We start from the raw sequence: 26,077 nt of genomic DNA, 5'->3' as shown, positions 1-26,077 counted from the left end.
TGTAGGTAAAGGTACACACAGCACGATCCTGTCAATTGGCGATGAAAAAACATTCTGCTTTTACTGAGGGGGACATGTACACTATGACACCAGGAGATTTTAATGCTCGTTTCAGAATATGGTATTTTAAATATCTACCCAAATGATTGGAGCATGCAGGTGGATAACTGGTTTAACATCTCATCCAGCGGATGGTATCTCTGACAATGCCTCAGTCCCTCAGTATTGATCTTGGGTGTTAGCCTTTTGTGTTCAGAGGCCTAGAGTGGGACTTGCGTGTTCACAGCCTTCTGACTCAAAGGCAAGAATATTATCAATTGAGCCAGGCTGACACAAAAAAGTAAAACTGCAATTCATTTGACTAAAGCTTGATTTAATTGCTATTGTCTGGTGGACAAAATTAAATATTTACAAATAAAAATCAGAATTATTAAGGTAAATTTGAGCTGAACATACCCATTCTCTCCAGCCATCCCCTTCGCTGGCACGTTTCCTCCATCCTCCACGGCTCATAGTAGGTCCTCTGAGATTTAATTGCAAATTGTTGGTGTTAAAACATTACTGTTCAACTTTACAAATATGGACATGGACATAAAACAAAGCACAATTACTCACAATTAAAATCAGCAAGAAAATCAAATTGCCAAAATTGGCACTTCACCTTAGTAGAGCATGAAGTCAAGTATGACTTTTGGACACTTCACGGGAATGAACAATTACGTTACCTAAACTTAGTAAGTCCATCATTCATAGCACAGGCATCTTAGGAAGCTTCAAAGTGACACAACATTCTGTAAATCTAAGAATCCATTACTTAAAAATAAGTATATCTTTCTAATGAAAACAGAAAATGTTCAAAATTCACAACAAACTGATCAGCAAATAAAAAATAAATAGGGTTTCAGAAGGCGCAACATATCCAAAGAACATATTTCCTTGAACACCTTCTCATAGCCTAAAATGCCTCAAAGTGTTATTAGTTTAATAAATATATAGAACTAGAGGGGGGTCACTGTTAAAAATAAGGGGTTGCTCATTTAAAACAGAGATGAAGTGAATCTTTTTTATTCATGGTGGAAGCAGTTTTTGAATATTTTTTAAGGCAGAGGTGAATAAAATCTTGCTAAGCAAGGGGGTGACAGGTTATCGGGGGTAGGTGGGGTGCAGATTTCAGGTTACTATCAGATCAGCCATGATCTTATTAAATGGTGGAGCAGGCTCGAGGGGCTGAATGGCCTACTGCTGCTCTGTTTGTATATTTAGGTGCTCAAATTTTAAAACCACTGCCTTACAGTAATGCAAACGATGTTTACCTCTAAACAGCACATACAGAATATAAAGCAAGTCTGTAATTACTCAGCAACTGCTGTAGAGTGAGCAATTCGTGAAAGCACGTTATGAGGCAGGAATACACTCGGGATTTAGATAATTAATAAAACAGTAAGTAGTGATTTAGATCTGAACCTCAAGAGATGATACAATTTTCAAAATAAGCCACAATGTCTGTTTTTCATAATTCATATGGTTTTGTATTGTTTACCGTAAGTTTTCTTATTGAGATCATTCCCATTCTTTGTAACTGCCACTATTGTGACAGCTTACCTTTTCTGTACAGCTCAGCAACATGACAACGTTGTAGAATTTTGCAATATTATGACACTAAACCAGAAACACAATAGGGTCAGGCAAAAGGAAAAGAGAGTTTTACTAACAATAATGTACTGCTTTGCAGAATTCTAACAATACTGTATTTATCACTATAGACTGTGCAAAATTAGTTGATTCTGCAATCTCATTCCTTACTCCCACCCATAGCACTCTGCTTCATGGACATCATAATCAGCGATGTTAACCTGTAATCAATTCCAGCGCTTCATTGCTTTTAAATCTTAAGATTGCCTTTGCAGCACTTGTTGCATCAACACAGTTGGCGTGTTAACAGGTTAACATTGTTGCCTTTCCAAATGTTATACTGTCTTCCTCATTTCTGAATTCATTTAATTCCCCACACAGGGCCTCACCATGAGCTATATTTGTACTTGTTGACTGGCAAAAGCAGCGCTGACTTCCAAGTATCTAATAAAGGCCAAGTCACAGTGGAAAAACTCCAACCAGCACCAGATGCCATCAAAAATTGAGAGGTTGAATGTTTTTTGGCCACTTACTACAGTAAGGATAGTAAAAATATGTAATATGATAGCCTTCCTTCTTCATTCAACTAGGAGCCTACCACAGAATCTAATCCGAGATGTCTCAGGACCAACCCTGTAAAACCAGATTGAAGCACTATAGCGAGGAATGCTCATCACTCTAAATTGTCAACAATGGTGCTTAAAAAGAAATCTCGAGTGGAATAATGTTTTTAACTAAAGCATATTTTTTCGAGAGAGGGAGAAAGAGAAACTGCAGAATTTAAAATATTTAATTAAAAATGCCAATCAGCAGCTTCAGGCCTCAGAAAGCCTCATGCCCTGTCAAGACCACTTACTATCTATCACCTCTATAAAATGCCTGCATGTTCCCTGCCTTGCCAACCACCCCCCTCACCACCACCACCATCAAAATGCTTTTCACCTCTTGACTCAATTTCTCCAATGCCCCGTTACTCAGTCTTCCAACTTCCACTCTCCATAAACTCCATACATCCAAAAATGAACCACACATAACCTACTTTGCACTAAGTCCCACTTATGTATCACCTCTGCCCTTGTGGGTTTCTCGAGCCCAAAAATATCACATTTAAATTCCTTTTGCTTCATCTAGCTATTCCACCACTGCCCCACACTTAAAGGGCTTAACCTAAACTACTATTGCAATCCTCTCTATCCTTATGTTCCCTCCAATTTTCTAGCACTGGTCTTTTGCGCATCTCTTTCTCTCTTCTCTACCCCCTCCACTATTGGTGGCTAAACCATCTCAGTCAGGGCAGGTAACCAAAAGCTTGGTTTTAAGGAACATCCTGAAGGAGAAATGCAGGTAGAAACGTGGAGAGGTTTACAAGCTGTCTGCTAAATGATGGCCTCCAATACAAGAATCTTTGGAATTCCTGATAAACCCCTCCTACTTCTATAAAGATGGCAAAGAAGCTTTTGACTCAATTCATTCTTGACCAAATGGAATAGAATGCAGACACTTCAAAGAAAAAAAAGGAGTGTTTGAGGGCTGTGGAGGGAGGGGACCAACATAATAGTCAGAGATGGATTATCAGAAAGTCTTTAAGAGTAGGGAGGGAGATAGACTGAGGCTATTTAGTGAGAGAGCTGTGGATGGTTACATCAACGTTGTGGCCTTGACAGAAACATGCCTGAGGGTTAATGACAGCTTCCCCCTAATTGACACCACCCACCCACCCCCTCCAACCCAGTCTGGCGATACCTTCTACCAATTTCCCCCCCAAACTATTGTAGCAGCGGGTGTAGCTCTTCTCACATCACACTTTGTTGTCCTCCAACTGTTCTGGCACTTTCTCCTCCTTTGAGCCTCTCACCATGTTTCATCTCCCTTGCCTCTTGTTTAAAATCTGTTCTCTGCCATCCACCCAAGTACTGTAAAATTGTTCTCACCCAGCTTTCTTCACTGCTTTCCTACATCAGTCTCTGCACCGAGTGGCTTCTCATCCTTAATGATTTTAGCCTCCATCTCAACTATCCTGGTCTCGCTCCTCTGAGTTCACAGTCTGTTACCCATGACGTTTCTGCAGCTACTGATTTGCTCAATTGTAGCCTCACCTCCACCGTTGATGCCTTCAAATCTAAAAAAAAACATTAGTCTCTCTTATCCTGGCCATTCTCCTGGTACAGACCTCATGTCTGTTCTGTCAAGTTCGAGGACTGCAGACTTAGATGTATATAGCAGGTCTGGCTGAACCACTTGAAAACACTACCAGGCCCTTTCCTTGTCTGCCTGAACTGCTCACTATTTCAGGATGATCCTGGAAATGCAACACAAAGATAAATCACCAGCTTCCATTCTCCACTGTAAACTTTCTAATTCTAAATTCTAAGTTTTCTTCCCTGTCTCCTCCACCCTCACATCAAGTAACAAATGTGAGGCGCTTATGGACTACTTTGTCATCAAGAATAAGACAATCTGATCAGCTACCTCTACCATTTGCCTCCACTGGGCTAAAGTTCCTCTGAAGCCCCCCAATGTCCTAGCTCTGAACTTGGATCTTTCTCTAGTTTCTCTCTTATCGTCCCATCTTATCCATGAGAACCACTTCCTACTTCTTCAACTCTATTCTCACTAAATTGCCGACAACCTAGCTTCCGTTCCTGATCCCCATGTTAGCTGATATTAACAGTTCTTTTTCTTCAGGTAGTTCGCCACCCCCCCACCCTTCAAATGTTCATCACCCCTCTCCTCAAAAATTAACCCTTGACCTCTTGGTCCTTGCAAATTACAGTCCGATCTCCAACCTCGCTTTCCTCTCCAACGTCCTTGAAAGTTTTGTCACCTCCCAAATCTGTGAACAACTTTCCCAGAACTCCATGCTTGGATCCTTCCAATTGTGTTTCCTTCCCTGCCAGAGTAGAAAAACAATTTTTATAAAAGTCACAGATTAAATCCTATGTGACTGTGACAAAGGTGAACTTTCCCTCCTCATCCTTTTTGACTTATCTGCAGCCTCTGACAAGGTTGAGCACACGATCCTCCTCCAACTCCCTTTTTAATGTCATCTAGCTGGGTGGGACTACCCGATTTTTAACTGTCTAATCATATGCAGAGTATTATTTTTCATCACTGCTCTTCCTGCTCCCACACCATTATTTCTGGTGTCCCCAAGGGATTTATCTTTGGCTCTCTTCTTTTTCTCATCTACATGCTGCCTCTCAACATCCAAAAGCACAGTATTGTTTTCCCATTTATGCCAAAGACATCCAGCGCTACCTCACCACCTCTCTCAGTCTTGCATTGTTGCTAAATTATTAGACTGCTTATCCAACATCCAGAACTGGATGAGCTGAAATTTCCTCCAATTAAATATCAGAAAAACCAAAGTGTTTGGTCCCCACTATAAACCCCATTCCCTAGTCACAAAATTAATTTTTCTCCTCAACAACTGTCTAAGATTGAACCAAGCTGTATGCAACCTTGATGTTACATTTGAGATTAGTTTCCGCCCAGTTATCTGCACTAAGACTGCCTATTTCCAATACCGAACTCTGCCGCTTCTGCAGCTAACCCACTGCTGAAACTTTCATTCAAGCCTTTATTACCTCTAGACTTGACTATTCCAATGCACTCCTGGGTGACCTCCTACATTCTACCTTCTCGAAACATGGCCATCCAAAACTCTGCTGCCCATATCCTTTCTTGTACCATGTTCCATCACCCCTGTGTCTGCTTACCTACATTATCTCCCAGTTAAGACCTGCCTCAATTTTAAAATTCTCGCCCTTGTTTTTAAATCCCTCCATGACTTTGCCTTTCTCTATCTCTGTAATCCCCTTCAGCTCCACAACCCTCCAAGATATCTGCGCTTCTCTATTTCTGGCCTCAAGTATGCCTTATTTTAGTTGGTCTACCATTGGTGATCGTGTTTTCAGTTGCCAAGGTCCTAAGGTCTTAAATTCTTTCTTAAACCTCTCTGCTTCTCTTTCCTCCTTTAAGATGGTCTGCAAAACCTACCTTTTTGCACCAAGTTTTTGGTCATCTGTACTAATATCTCCCCAAGTGGTTCGGTGTCTGTTCTAGAGTTTTCCAGGCAACTTTTCTTGGTGGAAACATTGAATTTTATTTACAAGGCAGCAGCAGCAGCTACATGTGTGCATCTAACTCTATACCCAAAGAACTCTCCTCTAGGGGTTCCCCGCGCTACAAGCTGATTGGTTTACACAGATCATGTGATCTTACAACACAGGATTACTCTTAAAGCTACAATCCTATGTTTATCAAAATTGTAATTACTACAGTTTCAAATATTGGTAACTAATGCTCTTGGGATATTTTATTCTATTAAAGGCTATATAAAGTTGTATTTTATTGTTATTGTTCACACTTTCTACCAAGATCTTTCAGTGACCTCTTACATTTGCTGCATAAATAATGTCAATGTGCATCCTTCACAGGGTATATCATCCTCTTGTTGTACAATCAACACCTCTGCTTGACTGGAAAGGGTATCTAAATCAAAGCCAAAATGTTGATCATTACAGCTCTCTACATCAATTACTGCTCAAGCCTGAATTATAAACTCTGAGACATCAGTAATCTCAAAAGTGTTGAGTCTGTTAGCATTAAGCTAGCCACAGAATCCCGGAACTGAGCAGTTTTATGACAACGTGTGTAATAGATTCTGCAGATCTTGCGAGTACACTGAGTTTCTTCACCCTGGCCTTTGGAGCAGACTGATTCCAATCTAAAATCCAATCTCCATTTTAATTTCTTGGAGCTGAAGCTGCACTTCTCTGAAAAACCAGTAATCAATGTTTCTTTTCATTGGGATGACTTAAGCATGGACATTCTTGGTAAGAAAACTTCCAAAAAACTTTACACTCTTGGCAAACATGCAACATCAACAGATGATAAAGAAGCAAATATAATAGTGGTCACTGCATTCAACACACACCTGGAAGTCTGGTGTCAGCATCAAGAGGTAATATCTGATTACAGTAAGCCTTCTAATTTCTTAAGATTTTACAGAGCCTCCAACTGCATATTTCCACTCCACACCCTATTACCAGCCCCATCCAGATTCCTGCAGTATGATTCCTAAGCACTTCTCTATCTCCACACCCCCCCTATCCCGCCCCCATGAACATAAGGAAAATAGCTGGTTCCTGAAAAGTTAACATTGGCAAAGCACATTTGCTTTTTTACGTCACAGGGTAGGGGCAGAGATGGGTTGGCCTGTTTAAAAGTTCGTTAACCCACTCAAGGCACAGCGTGTGCTCATTACTGCTTCACATGAGGATTTGTGATCAACACAAATTGCTGAGTATCTAGATCAGTTTATTCAAACTTAATTTGTATAGTTGGTTGTAGGATAGCAGTTGCAGTTTTTGTCTAAGTCTAGAGCCCAGAGTCTGCTGCTGAACCAACTTTTAAATTATTTCTGCTTCTTACAAACATTAATGACCAGCAGCATTTAGCAATGGAGGATCAAGACTCTCAGGGAGCAGCCAGTTGCATGTTCTCAGGTTTGTCCAACCTATATATTCACTTCCCGTACGGCTGCAAATAGTTTAAAGAAACTAAAGGTTAACTAAGTGAGTGCTAAAGGATGTCACCACTAATGCCAGCAACAGAAAGAGTGTGAATAGAAATTAGGGTCAAACAAGTAACAAACATCCTGGCTGATCGCCACTGCTGGAAAAGTGACACCACATTTTAATGTATGAAATAGTTAAGCAACTTGGGTTGAAGATTTCAGTTCAAAAAGTGAATTCAGTTTTTAAATTTAATGTCTATTATTCGTGTATTATCTTTTAATCAGGTCTGACCATCTGCATGCAGGTGGGGTCTTCAGTGCTCCATAAATCTTTAAATGGATTGGCACTTATGCACTTCTCTCTAAGACATCCACGATCTCCATCCCTTTATGCTGCATTACCATTCCACCCCTCCTGACAACAGCAAACTTCCATCCTACCCCTTCCCTGGATTGAACTGCAAACTACCACAAATTCCAGGTTGCTCCTGAGAAAAGGCAGATGGTTCATTCTCACACAATACAAGATATACAGAGACTTGGTTTGCAAAAGAGATTGCTGAATACTAGTTATCATTACAAATCCTTCCCTTCTTACCCACGTTATGCTCTGAACTTCCTTGATTTGTGCTTACACATTAGAATACAAGGATAGCTTCCTTTTCATGTTGTGCAATTAAAGATATTATTTATGCTGCTGATTATTTGCAGCCTTCTTCTCAAAACACAATGCTGTCTCTATTTACAATCAAAACATTGACTGATTACAGGAAATGTGTGTCTGCTAAGGGTTAGCCATCAATACATAACACTTGGCTTCCTTTCATTTTGCCAAGGCAGATGTGATTAATCAATCCATAAGGACATAAGCCCATAGCTGCATTGAATGTAAATCTCTACATCCACGTTTTTGCAGTTGATTTCTCTCCCCAATACAATCAGTAATGATTTCCTAAATACTCTTGAAATTAAACACACTTTGTATTTAAAACAAGATTAACAGGCCATAATTATCATTGTTCACTCCTCTTCCCCATAACCCCCACATCTTTTGAATTTCATAACATCCATTGAAAGCAGCTTACTACTATGGAAGTGCTTATAAGGCAGGACCAGGTGAAGCATTTACAAACCCATAAATAACAACATCAGTGCGAGGGTGAGTTTCATCCAAATTGCATATTTTCAAATCTGAAGCATCTGAAAAATCTAATACTGAACTATAACCATGAAAATAGATACACTTGATTGCTCGGTCCAATTAAACACTATTGCTAGAATCATATTTCTCAAGGCTGAAGTTTTATGTTATAAAATGGAAGGATTTGGCATGATCTGGAATGTGAATGCTAGCCTGGGATTTTCTTTAAAAGGTCATAAGTTCACCATGGAACTGTCAACAAGCAGGTCTCTTCCAAGAAATCACCTGGTCAATATGGTACCCGAGGAATTTGTTTGTGTTGAACTGCAAAGTGCTTTAATTAATAAAAAGCTGCAAGACAAAAAAACAATCACATGGGAGAGAGGAAAAAAACTAAATTGTGAACCTGCTTGTTTTGAAGGCAGTCTTGTTGGAGAACAAGGCGAGAAAAGAAGGCTACCTTGACTGGCTCTCTCTACTTTGCCTAAGCTTGTGTGTGGCTATCAACCTGTAGCCAGAGAACCCTCATCTGAGTGTAACTAGTTTGCATTTGGACCTGCAAAGCTGAAACCAGATGTGAGAATTCCAAGCATCCACCTGGACCAGTCTTCACATGAGAGAACTCCAGGTCGACCAGCATCGAGACCCTGCTAACTTTAGCCTCTATTTTATAATGTCCATCTCTGCAGAGAGATTCTACCTGTTTGTCCCTTGTCTCTGTGTGCATGTGTGTGCTGGGGGAATTCTTTACGAAGAGATAGTTATACTTCCCAATTACAATTGTGTGTTAACTAGTACTTGCAACTTGTTAAAAGAAGTTTTATTTTAAAATAAATTAATCATTCCAAGTTTTTGAAAGAAGCCTGGTCAGAGTCTCTTTTCTTCTGGGTACTAGAGGTATAGGTACACAACTGGCCATTTCGGTGAGAAAATTAAACATTTAAATTAATGGTACGGCCTGCGGAGTAGCGGGGCTTGATATTTTGCACACTCCTCCCATCCCGGTCGTAACACTATGAGGTTGTTGTATAAGGAATGCCCAACTACCAAGTCTGGTGGATTCAGCCTAATTGCTAGTCCAGATCTTTCCTCGTATCACTGATTCAGGCTGTGTCACTTTCTGTTATGCTAATTGGCTCCAAAACTCAGACGATCAATTCTGCTCAATCTGAGAAAGACATCCTCCTTGGGACATTATAATACATTAAAAGAACCACATAAATGCAAACTGTTGTTGCCGCAGCAAAAACAACTAGAGATTAGGGACAGAAGGGTGACTGAGCTCTTTAATCAAAAGTTGAGAGGGAAAATAGGAGGGCTTCAAGATAGCAGGCGAAAGGAGACAGCAGAGATTGAACAAAGGGCTCAAGAGACTTGGAGTGCATGAGTATACAGGTGATGCACACAAGAGGCACCATCATTTATGGCAGAGTCTTCAATCTCAGCCCCTCCCTAAATCCCTTCCCTTTCTACATCTCTGTCTTTGGCTGAGTTTCCGTCACCTCTTCTAACTCACCCATTACGGTCCAGAAATGCTGAAATACTCAGCAGGTCAGGAAGCATCTGTGGAGAAAGCAAAAGAGTTAATGTTTCAGGTTGATGACCTTTCATCTGATCTAGAAAAGTTTAGAGATATAGCAGGTTTTAAACATATAAAGACAGGGAAAGGGGGAGGGGGAAGATGAAAGGGATGATCTGCAAGATGGTGGAAGGCAGAAGAATGGCAAAAGGAATAATGGTGCCTTTTGTGTTGCCACCTCTCTCGCTTTCCACCCTATTACAGATCCTCTCTTTTATTCTTTCCTCCCTTTTCCTGCCACTGTACTTGCTTAAAATCTGTTACATTTTTAATTAGTTCTGATGAAAGGTCAGCGACCTGAAACATGACCTCTGTTTATCTCTCCCAGATGCTGTCTGACCTGCTGAGTATTTCTAGCATTTTCTGTTTTGATTTCAGATTGCCAGCATCTGGAATAATTTCATTTTGCATTAAAGCTCAGTGTCTGTTCCTTTCTATCTCCACGAAGGACGTGGGATTGTTTGATGCTAAAGGTGTTGTATAATTTCAAGTTGTTGACTATTCTGATGAACTCCTGGCTGGCGTCTCACATTCTACCCTCTGCAAACTTGAGGTCATCCAAAACTCTGCTGCCCGTGTCATAACTTGCAGCAAGTCCTGTTCCCCTACCATTTGTGCTCGCTGATCTCCATTGGCTTCTTGTCAAGAAGCATCTTGATTTTAAAATTCTCATCTTTGCTTTCAATCCCTCCATGGCCTCATCTCTCCCTATCTCTGTAATCTCCTCTAGCTCTACCTCTGTGAAATCTGTGCTCCTCTTATTCTGGCCTCTTGTGCATCCCTAATCATAATTGCTCCACCATTGATGGCTGTGTCTTCAGTAGCAAGGTCCCAAGCTCTGGAATACCCTCCCTACACCTCTCCACCTCACTTTCCTACTTTTTAAAATCTACCTCTTTGAGAAAGCTTTTGATCATCTGCCCGAATATCTTCCTACATGGCTCAATGTCATACTTTGCATTATAAAGTTCTTGGGACGTTTCATTATGTTAAACGCGCTATGTAAGGTATTGCTGCTGCTGCCTAATGCATAGAGGCAAAAAAACTTTGCAGCAAAGAAGGAAGCCAAGCAATCTACCATATTCGCGCTAGTTCTCTGAAAGAACAATGCATTTGATTTCACCTCCCTACCGTGCCCTGTACATTTCCATTATGCTGTGTCAGTGTTAGATAGAGAGTGCAATGCTGTTCACCTGGTTTCATTAAAAACCAAACCTAGTTACTGGCGTAAGCTTAACCTGTTGAAATGGGTTTGAATTTGCTGAGAAAACTAAGATGACCTAAGTTTCTTCGCAATGTGTCAGTTTCAAGTTTTAAAACTGGAGCTAACACAAGAAAAAGATGGGCACTACTTCATCTTACACTATCAATTTGGTGCTTTATTAATGCTAATTAGCTAGATAACAAGGAGACCATGATGGGAATGATAAGAACTGACAGTCCTTCATCACTTGGCAGAGGTCACTAAGTTCATTGGTGGGTCCAAGGGCATGACTGTGCTCCTGTATTAATACCCCAGTATTTATAATACATTTTGCCATGTCCCCACATTTTCTCTCTTATATACATTCATTTAGCAGCTGGCAATAATTTAAAAAGAAATGTTGGCCATGCAAAAACATACTAGGCCAAGTTGAAGTTGAATTGGTTGGCACTGGTTGCCTTCCATGAAAAGTGGCTGGACTAAGATAATTCCACTTTAGGGCAAGGCAGAAATTACCTGAATGCTGAAATGGAGACCAACCCCAGGCAAGAAACATTCAAAATAAAACTAAAACAGCTACAGCTCTATCTCTTGAGGAAAGACTAAAGTGCCTTTGTCATGGAAATATTCAGAAAGAGAAAAACAGCAGTGAAGGAAGAATTGGAGAAGTCTGAAGAACCATTACTCTTCTTTCTACTTTCCCCTGCCCAAACATCACCTGTACCTAAAGAACCATTGTGGGTAACCTCTCGTCTCCAATGGCACTCTTAGCTTGCTACTATAAAGCATGCAAGCAGCCTGCTGGGGAGGTCCTGTGCAATTAGCACAGCTGAAATTGGAACTCTAGAATGGAAAATAACTGAATATGAAACAAATAGAATGGAATTTGTGCTGTCTTTCAACATGGCCCACCATGGAATTTGTACCGTCTTTCAACATGGTGCACCATGGAATTTGTACCGTCTTTCAACATGGTGCACCATGGAATTTGTACCGTCTTTCAACATGGTGCACCATGGAATTTGCACCATCTTTCAACATGGTCCACCATGGAATTTGTACCGTCTTTCAACATGGTGCACCATGGAATTTGCACCATCTTTCAACATGGTCCACCATGGAATTTGTACCGTCTTTCAACATTGTACACCATGGAATTTGTACCGTCTTTCAACATTGTACACCATGGAATTTGTACCGTCTTTCAACGTGGTATACCATGGAATTTGTACCGTCTTTCAACATGGTGCACCATGGAATTTGTAACGTCTTTCAACATGGTGCACCATGGAATTTGCACCATCTTTCAACATGGTCCACCATGGAATTTGTACCGTCTTTCAACATGGTGCACCATGGAATTTGCACCATCTTTCAACATGGTCCACCATGGAATTTGTACCGTCTTTCAACATTGTACACCATGGAATTTGAACCGTCTTTCAACATGGTGCACCATGGAATTTGTACCGTCTTTCAACATGGTGCACCATGGAATTTGTACCATCTTTCAACATGGTGCACGATGGAATTTGTACCGTCTTTCAACATGGTACACCATGGAATTTGTACTATCTTTCAACATGGTACACCATGGAATTTGTACTGTCTTTCAACATGGTACACCATGGAATTTGTACTGTCTTTCAACATAGTACACTAATGTACAAAACCATGGCCTACAGCAAACTATAAGAACATAAGAAATAGGAGTAGCCATACAGCCCCTTGTGTCTCCTCTGCCATTCAATAAGATCATGATTGATCTGATTGTGGCCTCATTTCCACTTTCCTGACTGTGCCCCATAATCCTTAACACCTCTATAGTTCAACAATCTGTCTATCTCAGCCTTGAATGCATTCAGTGATCCAGTCTCCACTGCTCTCTAGAGTAGAGAATTCCAAAGATTAATAACCCTCTGGGAGAGAAATTCCTCATTTCCATCTTAAATTGGTGACCCCTTATTATGCCCCCTAGTTCTAGAATCACTCACTAAGGTAAACATCCTCTCGGTATCTTCCCTGGCCACCCCCCTAACAATCGTATATCTTTCAGTAAGATAATACAATCTTGATCAAGGGTAGCAGGGGATGTGGAGGCGAGGCGAGGCGAGGCGGGGGGCGAGGAGGCGAGGCGTGGAGGCGAGGGAGGGGACCTGGAGGTAAGGTTACGATCAGCTTATTTTTGATCTTATTGAATGGTGGAGCAGATTCGAGGAGTAAAGCGGCCTACTCCTGTTCCTAATTCATATGTACCCCTGAAGGGGCCTTGGTCACAACATGATTAAGAATCATAATTTGGGATGTGAAGTTCCAAATTAAAGGAACGGCATTCTGATACTGATAAGAGAACAGCACCTTAAAAGAATGGACTTGAGTCCCAAGGTAGTCTCCCCCCCGAAAAAAAAATACGTAAGGGATTTCTCAGTGCAAGTGCTTCATTTCTATCGCTTGCATAGACTGAAAAGAGCATACTCCCACACAGGAGGGCGGCAACACATACTGCAAAGCATGTTTTGTACAAACTTGGTAGCTGGTTCTGTTTTTACAGAAAATGTGACATTTTCAGGTATATAATTATAATTTTCATATGGATATTTCAGGAAAAACTAAGCGTAAGTGAAGCTGCTATCTAACAAGGTATGTCTCAAATAGGTAGATGTTGACAAAGGCGGAAAAACATTAACACCACCGACAAAGGCTGAACGGCAGAGAGAAATAACACCAGTACTTTAAGAGTAGGAAACAGGTAAAGTGTGACCAAAATCTTTCTTTGTTCCTCACAGAGAAATAAAGACACCACATAACCTGTACAACATCTATCGCTTTAAAACAAAGTTTCAACTTTTGGATAGAAAGCTGCTTGGGCAAATCAGAGTGAGAAAATAATCATTCAGATTTTGGAGGCAGCCTCTATCTGGACCAAGAGGGGCGGCAGCTTCAACCTGCAGAAATGGGCAGGTCGCCTGCTCGTGCAGCAAGGGGAAAGGCCTCTCCGCGATCGCTGGGCAAAGGCCCCTCTCCCGGATCGCGGGGCAAAGGAGCCTCTCCCGGATCGCGGGGCAAAGGTGCTTCCTGGATTAAGGGGGAAGCCTCCTCTGTATTAAGGGGAAAGCCTCTCCTGAGTTAAGGGGAAAGCCTCTCCTGAGTTAAGGGGAAAGCCTCTCCTGGGTTAAGGGGAAAGCATCTCCTGGGTTAAGGGGAAAGCATCTCCTGCGTTAAGGGGAAAGCCTCTCCTGCGTTAAGGGGAAAGCCTCTCCTGCGTTAAGGGGAAAGCCTCTCCTGCGTTAAGGGGAAAGCCTCTCTTACGTTAAGGGGAAAGCCTCTCTTACGTTAAGGGGAAAGCCTCTCCTGGATTAAGGGGAAAGCCTCTCCTGGATTATAGGGAAAGCCTCTCCTGGATTATAGGGAAAGCCTTCCCTGGATTAAGGGGAAAACTCTCCTGGATTAAGGGGAAAACTCTCCTGGATTAAGGGGAAAACTCTCCTGGATTAAGGGGAAAGCCTCTCCTGGATTAAGGGGAAAGCCTCTCCTGGATTAAGGGGAAAGCCTCTCCTGCGTTAAGGGGAAAGCCTTCCCTGGATTCAGGGGAAAGCCTCTCATGGATTAAGGGGAAAGCCTCTCCTGGATTAAGGGGAAAGCCTCCTTGGGGTTAAGGGGAAAGCCTGTGGGGCAGGCACTTCCCCAGGCTGAGTCTGGGTGAGCTGATTTTGTCAGGGTTTCTGCTCTGGCCCCGGGGATGTGGATCCGAGGGGAGCGGGATCTGTCCTCAACTCACCCGCCGGCCGGGGGCTCCGGGCTCTGCCCTCTCCCCTGGGGAGGCGCCGACACTGTTTATGTCTGCGGTCCCGGCGGCGCCAGAGCTGCGCCAGCCGGGGGAGGTGCTGACCGAGGACAGACCGGGGCGGGGGGACCGGGCCCCGCGGCCCCTCAGTGCCGAACACCTTCACGTAACCGGGAATCGCTTACCTCTCACGGCCTTACACTCATCCCGGCCTCGGTTACCGGCTAACGTCCGTCTCCCTCCTTCCAATATCACCACTCGCCTACCGGGCCGCCGGCCTCTGACCCTCACTCCGGTCTCCGGCTCCGCGATCTCTCCATTCCCGCTCCACCCCGCCCCGTCCGCCCGCTCCGGCACCGTCTACAACCGTCCACTCACAGCGACACCGGCCGGCCAGTCCCTGTAACTACACCCACTCACAGCGACACCGGCCGGCCAGTCCCTGTAACTACAGCCACTCACAGCGAAACCGGCCGGCCAGTCCCTGTAACTACACCCACTCACAGCGACACCGGCCGGCCAGTCCCTGTAACTACACCCACTCACAGCGACACCGGCCGGCCAGTCCCTGTAACTACACCCACTCACAGCGACACTGGCCGGCCAGACCCTGTAACTACACCCACTCACAGCGACACTGGCCGGCCAGTCCCTGTAACTACACCCACTCACAGCGACGCTGCCCGGCCAGACCCTGTAACTACACCCACTCACAGCGACACTGGCCGGCCAGTCCCTGTAACTACATCCACTCACAGCGACGCCGGCCGGCCAGTCCCTGTAACTACACCCACTCACAGCGACACCAACCGGCCAATCCCTGTAACTACACTCACTCACAGCGACACCGGGCGGTGAATCCCTGTAACTACACACAGACACAACGACACTGGGCGGTGAATCTCTGTAACTACATACAGACACAGTGACACCGGGCGGTGAATCTCTGTAACTACACACAGACACAACGACACTGGGCGGTGAATCTCTGTAACTACATACAGACACAGTGACACCGAGCAGTGTCCTGTCGCCACACCCATTCTCCTGCAGCTACACGCAGTAACAGGGGCACTTGATTGAGGTTGGCTGCAGCTCCACCAAGTCAAACTGACACCAGGCGGCAGGAGGCTGCAACTACGTCCACTCACAGTGACACCAGGCGGTGTGTTTCTGCAATTACATCTAGTCACTGTGACAGCGGCCGACGGGGCCCAGCAACTACATCCAATCATATCGTCACCGTGCGGTGAGTTCTTGCAACAACACCTACTAACCACAGCGACATTCGGGCGGCAGGACTCTGCTTCGATCATCGAGATTTTTAAAGAAGCTTACACATTGCTTACACGTTGAGCAGAACTTTTTGTTTCGGGTCTAAGTCCTATGGTAGGAGTGGGAAGTTGGAGTGACTTTCGCAGTAAAGCAGGTCCAGAGAGCACGTCGAATCGTGCAATGCTCTTATTAATTATGCAGCCACGCGTTGGCGCCATGGCGGGTTGGGCAGGTAGTTACATGCCCCTCTATCATTTCTAGCACCATATTTAAAAGGCGCACAGATAGCCATTCATTCATCGTGCCAGGACTTTAAGACTCAGAAAATGTCTACGAGAAGGCAGCAACAAGCCCCCTGCTTCAGCGATGCCTCCCTGAAGATTCTCCTCCAGGCCATCCAGGAAAGGTGGGACACCCTCTTTCCAAGGGATGACAGCAGGAGGCCTATTCATCTGACCACGGTGGCCTGGGAGGAGATCACTGGGGTGGTCAGTGTACATGGGGCTCAAAAAAGACAATGCAGGAAACGGATGCATGATATCATCTATGTCGCTAGGGTAAGCGAACCTTCTACTCACTCCAAACTAACATCACTACTCATTTTGTGATTCTGTCATGGGACGTGGGTTTCATTGGCAGGGCCAGCATTTTGTTACCCTTCCCTAAATGCTCTTGAAAAACTGGTAGGGTGCTGACTCCTTGAGGTGCTGCAGTCCATGTAGGGTGTTGCTAGGGAGGCAACTGTGGGGCTTTTACCTTGCCACAGTGAAAGCACAGCCATGGGCTTTGGAGTAGAGGGCAATTTGCAGGTGGTACTATTCCCATGCGTCTGCTGCCCTTGTTCTTCTAGTGGGAAGAGATCACAGGTTTGGAAGGCGCTGTCACCTTAATGACTTGCTGCAGTGCATCTTGTACATGATACACACTGCTGCCAATGTTTGTGGCGGTGGAGAGAGTGAATGTTAAAGGTGCTGGATGGGATGCTAATCAAGCGGGCTGCTTTGCCTGGATGATATCCAGCTTCTTGAATATTGTTGGAGCTGCACTCATTGAGGCAAGCGGAGAGTATTCCATCACACACACCTGACTTTTGCCTTGTACATGTTTGTCTGGCTTTGGGGAGTCAGGAGGTCAGTCATTAGCCACAGAATTAGCAGCCTATGCTAATTTTACCTGCTCTTTTATCAAATATGCTCACAATCCATCTCTTGTCTTTATTCAGGAGAAGGCAGCCCACAACAGCAGGGAGAGAGAGAAGACGGGAGGTGGGATGCCTGAGCTCAGATCCCTCACTCAGTTTGAGCCGGAGACTGCTGAACTGGCAGGCAAGGATTGAGACCATGCCTCTACCAATAGCAAGGTAAGCCTCTCCCAAGCATCTAGTGAGGAAGCATGCATTATTCCAAGAACCTCAGAAAATCAAGGTGATTGATGCGTGCAATGTTTGAGCCAGCCTAGGCAGTTATTCATTCTCTCTTTTCTCCAGTTTAGGTGCTGGTAGGAAGAGGAAGAGGCCAGCCTCTGTCTCAGAAATAAGCCCCAGTCCTTAGGAGACCTCAGAGGAAGACAACGATGACTTCACAACTGTAGAGCTGTCACAGCTTTCACCTGCGCCCTCCACCGGCAGGTCATATATCTAGTTTAGGTTCAGGGTCACACTCTGGTGGTCACCTCACAGCCATGTGTCCACAGCAGGAGGAAGCAGTGACAGCCAAGGTCTTTGGCACTTGGAGGATCATTGGAGAAAAGGCACCTGCCAAGTCAGAGTGAGATGATGAGCCTCTGGAAGCGACCAAAGAAAAGTATGCTAGAAATTCAGAGAGACGCATGGGAACATCAGTTAGAGATGTTAGAGGCCCTTAACAGAGTGGCACGAGAGATGGAGGAGTCCATTTCCGTGCTCCCTGATTATGTGGTTATGGCATGTGAGTACATGGAAGTGTCCAAGTGGAAGATGACGGATACCATGGAGACGCAAGTCCAGCAGTTTCTGCTAGATATGCGCTGAGACCTGTGCATCATTGCTGTAGTCATGGCTGTGTTCCAGCAGTTGCTTGGCATGAGGGGGATGGGGCACCTTGACTTCCCTCCAGATGCCCCTACCACTCAAGGAGTCAGGGAGGGGCCCTTGGGCATTCAAAGAGAGGAGGGGGCATCCACCCTGGACACTCTGCGGGTGTTGTGGCATTCTCAATCCCCTCTACCTGTGTCGCCTTCAGCTCCGCTGCAGAGGGTGCACCTGGCCCTGAACAGGAGACCCAGAGAAGACTGGGGCTTTCTGGGCCTCGGATCTCCAGAGGACACCCGTGAAAGCCATCGCAGACAAGAGGGCATAGTAGTCAACAGGCTGCCTCCAACTCTGCTGTGGATGTTGGGAACACACCCAGACAAAGAGGTAGAGTTAGAAAAGTTAAGTTGTGAATGAGCACTGGTGTACAATCATTGTATATAGTTTGCGCACTTGTAAATATATATTCACTTACACTGACTGGATGTCTTTTGGATTAATTCTTGCTGCTGGTTGTTGTAATGGTCACATGCACTCCCTTCCTTCCAGGTGAAGGGCTTCCTGGGGGGACCAAGGATGGGTCGTCTTCCCCCTAATATGTGCTTCGTATGGAGGCATCACTCTTTGGACAAGCCTCCCACTCACACAATTCCAATTGCCTCCATCGCCCTCAAGACTCTACAGAGACCTTTGCCTTGTCGTAATGGAAAGACTAACCACACGAGCCCTTGTCAGGCAGATCCATTCCCCTTTGAGGATGGCGATTTGCAGTCGCAAGTTGGCTATAATTCACCTGCTTGCCCCTTGTAGGCATCCACTTCCCTTCCTCCCTTCTTCCTTAACTCTGAATGAAGCTGATGGCAAATGGATTAGAGTGAACAGCAGCTCTATACCTTGCGATGATGCCGTTATAATGGGAACCCTCTGGGCCAGATCTGCTGCCATGTGGGCTTCACCAGACACTGTGGATTTTCAAAGCAGAAAGCTCTCATACAGTTTCCACATGATTATTAGGGTTTCCCTTTAGTTGTCCAATTGTGCTGACCTTCATCTCCACACCCAAGAAGACCCTTCTCTGACCTCGATGTTTTGCAGTTGGACATTGAAGTTATTTCTTTCCTGGTGAGCTGTCTGCATCTCAGGATGGTGTGTATAACATTTGAGACTGTTTCCACCATGTTTTACCATCCACCAACCTCCCCCCAGCTTCATCCTCGACACCACCCCCCTCCATGTTACCTTCACTCTCCCCTTACTAATCTTTGAACCTCACCCCATCATCCTGGACCCTATCACTGTCAACCTGGTCACACCTTCCCTTCCTGCTGAGCCCTCACCAGTCACCATGTTGATGCCCACTGTAATCCTGCCCACTCCTGTAATCCGTGCCACCATTCTTGTCCCCCTTAATGCCCCCCCCGAGGAAAACTACACATCCCACAGATGAATCCTGACCTTACCACCCTACCACATCCCACTTGCCTCTATCACAGTTACCGTTGCTTCCTACCAACAGCATCCTCAGTTCTCTGCCCAAGTTTCCAATATTGACTCAACTGACCCCTCCCTTTGAAACAATCTGTCCCACCCCCACTTCCTCACTCAGTCCCTCTTCCCCTTCATGCCTTTGATTTTCCCTCCTTCCGCTTCATGCCTCCCTTCTTCCTTCCCCCTTCCCCTTCATGCCTTCCATCCCCCGTCTTCCCCTTCATGCCTTCCACAACCCCTTCCCCTTCATGCCTTCCTCTCTCCTTCTCCTTTATGCCTTCCATCCTCCCCCGCCCCTTCATACCTTCCTTCCCTCTCACTCCGTTCACCACCCCTTCGCTTCCTCCACTTATCCCCCCCCCACTTTGTTTTTTCCACTCACCCCCACCTTCATGTCTTCTGCATGCACCATCCTCTGCAGTGGTGGAGACAATGTTGACTGGCCGCTAAGTCTTGAAAGTCTCTCGTCGGACGCATGCTACATTTGTGAAGTCGGGTAACTGAATGGCATAATTTCCTGCTGGCAAGGTGGAAGATTTGATGGGGCGCATGATTCTGGTCTGTTGGGGTTTTACTAAGCTTGCGTGAGATGTAAACTGGGTTCCTGTTGATCTTCAGCAGGAAGGTCAACCCACCATCACACTGCCTTGAAAGTTGGAAGAGGAAGATCCCGACCTTATTTCCTGACGTCGGGAAACCGATTTTTAAAGTTTCACCATATCTTCTGCCCCTGCCCGCCAAGAATCCCGTCGATGGCGGGGGTGGGGATTATTCTGCCCATTTACTGCTGATGGGCATAAAGGACCGCTAAAGGAGGTCCTGCCACCCACTTGCCCAACACCAGCCCATGCATCTAAAGCTAATGGGGTTCCCACATGGCATGGGCCTCTCCCCACTCTGATTAAAATACTGGTGGGACAAGATGAGCTTAAGTGACCTTTAATTGGCTCCACACATGGAAAAATCTTCTCTATGTTTAATCTATTGAGCCAAATGATAATATTAGACACTTCTAGGTTACCCCTGAGCATTCTCTTTTCTGGAGTCTATTCAGTCTTTCCTGATTGTTGTTCTAATATGGTATTATCCTTGTAAATCCTCATATGTACCTTTTCAGAGACCAAAATGGTACAAAATAGTGAAAATATGGTCTATTCTTCTATACGAGTATAACATATCTTTCTTGATTGTCAATTCTATCCCTCTAGAAATGAACCTGAGTGCTTTGCATATTTAATGGCACTGTTAACTTGGTGGATACTTTTAATGGTTTGTAAATCTTTTTCTTCAATTCTCTACCTGAAAGCAAGTCCAACCCACAGCCCCACAATCTCCACCACAAGGAAGCAGGTCCTGAATCCACCCCAGATGGAGCGGGGATCGAACCCCACGGTGTTGGCACCAATCTGATCCACAATGGCCAATCAGCCAACTGGCCCCCAAGGGGTCAGAGTTGCTCTGGCCTCACCTTCACATGCACGTGGTAGTTTGGAGCTATGAATAGTGATGGTAGAGGCTCCAACATTCTTTCTATCACATGACTGACCAGGAATCTCTCCAGCTCTTACTGCCTGCCATTGGCGTATGTTGGAAGGATTTACAAGTCGATACTCAACCTGTTTGGCTGTGTTATAAACGCAACTTCCTTGGCCAGCAAGTCCTGGAGTCGACTTGAACCAGGAGCTTCTGGCTCAGAGGCAGAGATGTTGCCCACTGTGCCACAAGACCCCTGCTTTGTGAATATATGCATGCAATTATATTTATATTCTGCAAATTTATTTTGTCTTCCTGTACTTTGTCACAGTCTTCCTCAATATTAATTATACATCCCAATTTGGTATCATCCACAAATTTTGAAATTCTGCTTTTCACAAGTCAAAGTCATTGATGTCCTAGTACAAATGTCTGTGAAACACCACTTCTCACCTTCTGCCAGCCTGTGTTAACCTTTAACCCCCCCTACTCTGTTTTTTGTTTTGTAACCAGATTGCTATTTGACCCCTGATTTCGTTTGTTAGTCGTGAGTCCACTATGTGGTGTCTTATCAAAAGTCTTTTGAAAATTCAAATATGTTATTTTGACTACATTACCCTGTCTACTCCGTCAGTTATTTCTTCAAAGAATTCAATATGATTGCCAGACCTCCTTTGAAATCTGTGTTGACTATTCTTTATTATATTTTTGGTTTCTAGATATTTTTCTATTACACCTACCAATGTTAACTTATAGTAATATCTTTCTTATTTCCCATCTTAAATGTTTTGATATCTACTACTATCACATCCATTCCTGGTAAATACTGAAGGAAAGTTATTTTTGTTTATGCCATTTCACTGTTATTACCTGGTGAGTCTATCCTTGTTATGATGTGTGCCAGGTGGATTGAATCCATGAGGGAAACACGATCCCGCTATCATAACGGTTTTGCAATTTGTATTTATTTTGAGATGCGTGCCCCAAATTCAGCATTAACAAGTTCACCAAGATTTTAGATTTTTTTTAGAAAACTAAATTAAACATTTATTAACAAAAAAGATTTGAAGCACATACATAGATCTACAAATTACTACTATCTTAACTCCTAAAACCCCTAATTAATCTGGCTTCCAGTTACACCCCCATTAAGGCAACAGTAAAAAAAATAGATTTTAAACAGATCCAGGTAAGTCAATACCCTGGACAGTAGAATTCAAAGTGGCTTTTCCCAGCTTTGGTTTCTGTAGACAGCAAGCTTAATGCACAAATAATGAAAGCTTCTCACATTTCTGTTAGATCTTACAATGCCTTCCCTGACACATAGCCTCATTCTCCTTTATACATGTTTCTCCCTTTTAATGTAAATTCCATTGTTCCCATATGTCTATGGAACTTTACTTTATTCATAACATAAATCTTTTCATAGTGCTAATATTGTCAGTAACCTTTGGGAAAAATAAACATATTGCTTTGCCTAGTTTCTCTCGCTAGGTGTAAACATCCTACCAACTTTTTGAAATTCAAACTGCTCTTGATTTATCTAAAAGTGCAAATTATCCTCACCTTACATTCTAAAACCAGCCATGTTTATGTAATTAACATTTCAAACCTAGCTTCTTTTGATGAATCAAAGCCTCCAGTCCAGCTGTCTTCAATTCAATTAAATCCAGCCCCCCCCCACACACAAACTATCCAAGCCCCACTATTAACCTACTTTTACAATAAATAACAATCATATTATGAGAATTATTATACTTTCATGACAACCTTGTATATCCCTTAGTCACCCTATACGATTCTGATTTTCCTTTTTGACATTTATTTATGTGCCTGCAGAATACTTTGCTATTAATTTTTATATTCCTTGACAATTTATTTTGATAGATCCTCTTCGTTTTACTAATAGGTTTTTTCGACTTTTTCTGAACCTCTTCGTAATCCCTTTTGTCATTTTTTTTACTGCAAATATAGTCGGTGTAAAACTTTTGCTTTCATTTCAGTTTTGTCCTTATCTCTTTATTCGCCCATGGTGTTTCATTAATGCTTAGTTCATTCTTGTTTATTAACAGAACAATTTTCTCCTGAATGCTTTTGATCACCTTTTAAAATATTTCTCACTACTATTCTATCTTTTTGTACATCAGTACTTTTTTCCAGTTTATCTTCTCTAGCTCCATTCTGATACTCCAAAATTATTATTTATTTTCCAATTTATTACTTTGGTCTTTGTTTTAGTTATACCTTTCTTATTTCCCATTATTAGATCTAGCAGTGATTCCTTTTCTTAGGCTTCTAATGCGCGGGGTAAGAAAGAAATCCTGTGCACACTAAAAAAACTCAACCCCTTTTCCCCTCTGAAGAAGAGTCATACAGACTCGAAACGTTAACTCTTTTTTTCTCCACAGATGCTGTTAGAACTGCTGAGCTTTTCCAGCATTTTCTGTTTTTGTTTTAGATTTCCAGCATCCGCAGTATTTTGTGTTTACTTTCCCCTTTCCCTCCCTTATCAATTTATTTGGGGAAGTTGGAATCTTCCTTGACTTTTATTCAATTTTGGCTACATATTTCATCCCTGTTTCCCTCCCACTATTTGATGGTCTGCAGAAAACTCCTATTAGCGTGATCAATCCTTTCTTATCTTTTATATCAATTCCTGTGGATTCCATTTCTATCCTAATGGTAATTATATTCCTTGTATATGCTAACATTAGTTTATGGTTAATGAAAACAGCTAAGCCACCTCGCTTGCTTCCTTCCCTATCCTTTCCAAATACACTATGCTTTGCAATATTTAACTGTCAGTCCTGTTCTTTATGTAGCCATGTTTCTATTATCCCTACTACACCTGGGTCCTCACTACGAACTGTTCTCTCCAGATTCCCTCCCGCCTCGTTTGCTATAGATGTTGTGCACTTTGTTGCAGAAGCAATTTAATTCACTAATATTAACTGCTTCCCTTTTTTAACCATTATTTTATGGTTATTTTCTAAGAACATAAGAAATAAGAGCAAGAGTAGGCTATACGGCCTCTCAAGCCTGCTCTGCAATTCAATACCATCATGGTTGATCTGCCCCAATTCCACTTTCCCACCTGCTCCTCATTTTCTTTGATTCCCTGAGAGATCAAAAATCTGTCTATCTCATCCTTGAATATACCTGAACTGCCTTGAATTCTGAAGATTCAAAGCTCTCTGAGTGAAGAAATTCCTCCTCATCTCAGTCCTAAATGGGCAGCCCCTAATCCTAAAGCTGTGCCCCTATGTGTAGATTCACCAGCCAGGGGACACAATAGGCTGAGGTTTTGTTGGCAGAGGAGGTGGGAACAGAGGCAGGTGACGTTGCAATTTTGGATCCCTGAGTGGAGACTATGTGATTTTTGTATCTGTGTATCAGTGTTGACGGATGGTAGAATGGTAGATGATAGATGGTAGCAGAGTTCTATGCCCTGTTGAGGGTCACCTCTCTCCTTCCCAGACATGTTGGTGCACCCTGTCAATAGCCTTTTAATTGACAGTGGCACTGAACTTCTTAGCATCTGGGTACTTCAAGGGTTGACAGTGACCTCAATGGCATTTCATAGTCAGCTGCCCATCACAGCATATAGGAAGTGATGGATGCACTGTTTGAGAGGCCACTGATGTGGCCACACAGGCACATAGGGCAGTGGCATTTATTTCCATCACTGGACTCCCTCAGGTGTGAGGATTGTCAACTGCACCCACGAGGCCATCAAAGCATTGGTACAGCAACTGAGGGTATTCATTAATAGGAGGAGATTCTATTCTCTCAACATTCAACTGGTGTGTTTTCTCTAGGTCTGTGCACAGTATCCAGGCAGTTTCCGTGACTCCTTCATCCTTAGGCAATTGCAGGTGCCACAATTGTTCATGCCGTTGGACAGAATGCGTGGATGGCTGTTGGGTAGGGGCAGTCATGGCCAGAGTCCTCCTGCTCTGATGGTGCCTCAGTTGCAGGGGCTAAGGGGTCAGCAGATGATAATGGTTCCCAGTGAGGGGTGGCCCACTCCAACTCATTGCTGTCTGCCTCAGCCCGTTTATTTGATGCTTTAATGTCTGAGGGAACCACTATCTGGGGACCACTTGGCACCCACTCCATACATCTTGGTGTCTTCAATGCCATGACATTGGCACACATTCTGCACCTGTTAGTATGCTGTTCCTGCATTCACTTGGCGTGATGTTGCATATGATTCACCAAGAGTTTGGTTACTCTCTCAATGGATGAACTGATGTGCTCATATACCTGAGACACAGTGGTGCACATCTCATGGATGGACTCCTCCATTCTCTGTCCATGACACCTCACTACCTCAGGGAACTCTGGCATTTGGGTACACATCGCCTGCTGCTACTCCAAGAAGATCCATCTTGTGTTTGACACCAGAGGCTCGCCAGCTCAGTTCAGGTGAGCATGACTCTATCTGTTCTCTCTCAATTTCTCTCTGATGTGTTGTTCACCCTGTGTGACCCCAGCTAAACGTGCATGAGGCCCCACCAAAGTGGGTCCATCTGCACAGCTGCAGGATGTGCTTAACCGATGTGACAGTGCTGGTTTGGTTGCCTCTTCCGCCACTGAAGAAGACAACAATGTCACTCATTACTGCCTTGGTTTCTCCTCCATGGGAGATATAAGGAGCTGGTCAGGAAAACTTGGCTATTTCATCAGCTGTTTCTTCAAAGATGCAATATTCCATTACTTCTTATTTATAAGAATGGAGGGAACCAAGGATGAGGGTAATCCATCCCTGTCACCTGGAGATGGTATGATCATTTCACCCTCTTTTGGATGGACTGCCCCTCCCTAATTGTCCTTGAGAAGGTGGTGGTGAGCTGCCTTCTAGAACCACTGCTGTCCATGTGTTGTAGGAACTCCCATAGAGCTGTTAGGGAGGGTGTTCCAGCATTTTGATCCTGTGACAGTGAAGGAATAGTGATATAGTTCCAAGTCA

At 43.8% G+C, this 26,077-nt stretch overlaps 1 protein-coding gene and 1 long non-coding RNA gene across 4 annotated transcripts in view; one reads left to right on the top strand and one right to left on the bottom strand.

Moving 5' to 3' along the window:
- Positions 1–15,217, bottom strand: part of rev1 (REV1 DNA directed polymerase) — a 136,274-nt gene extending 121,057 nt beyond the window's left edge. The window contains exons 1-3 of one of the 3 annotated variants that reach the window (XM_041199005.1): positions 15,047–15,217; positions 9,811–9,857; positions 457–523 (exon numbers count right to left, since the gene is read on the bottom strand). In XM_041199005.1, the coding sequence (XP_041054939.1) occupies positions 457–523; positions 9,811–9,857 (114 nt within the window). In that variant the 5' untranslated portion in view covers positions 15,047–15,217. Of the gene's footprint in view, positions 1–138; positions 267–456; positions 524–9,810; positions 9,858–15,046 lie in introns of those variants that run through there. The other 2 variants (XM_041199006.1, XM_041199007.1) reach the window with 2 other exon arrangements.
- A 1,082-nt stretch (positions 15,218–16,299) lies between these two features.
- Positions 16,300–18,543, top strand: LOC121284465. The gene is made up of 3 exons (XR_005944480.1): positions 16,300–16,693; positions 17,359–17,496; positions 17,623–18,543. It is a non-coding gene; the product is annotated as an uncharacterized LOC121284465 (long non-coding RNA).
- The last annotated feature ends 7,534 nt before the right edge of the window (positions 18,544–26,077 follow it).

Source organism: Carcharodon carcharias, chromosome 11 (genome assembly GCF_017639515.1).
Source record: "Carcharodon carcharias isolate sCarCar2 chromosome 11, sCarCar2.pri, whole genome shotgun sequence".
NCBI classification, from domain to species: Eukaryota; Metazoa; Chordata; class Chondrichthyes; order Lamniformes; family Lamnidae; genus Carcharodon; species Carcharodon carcharias.
This window is presented reverse-complemented; position numbering and strand designations above follow the sequence as displayed.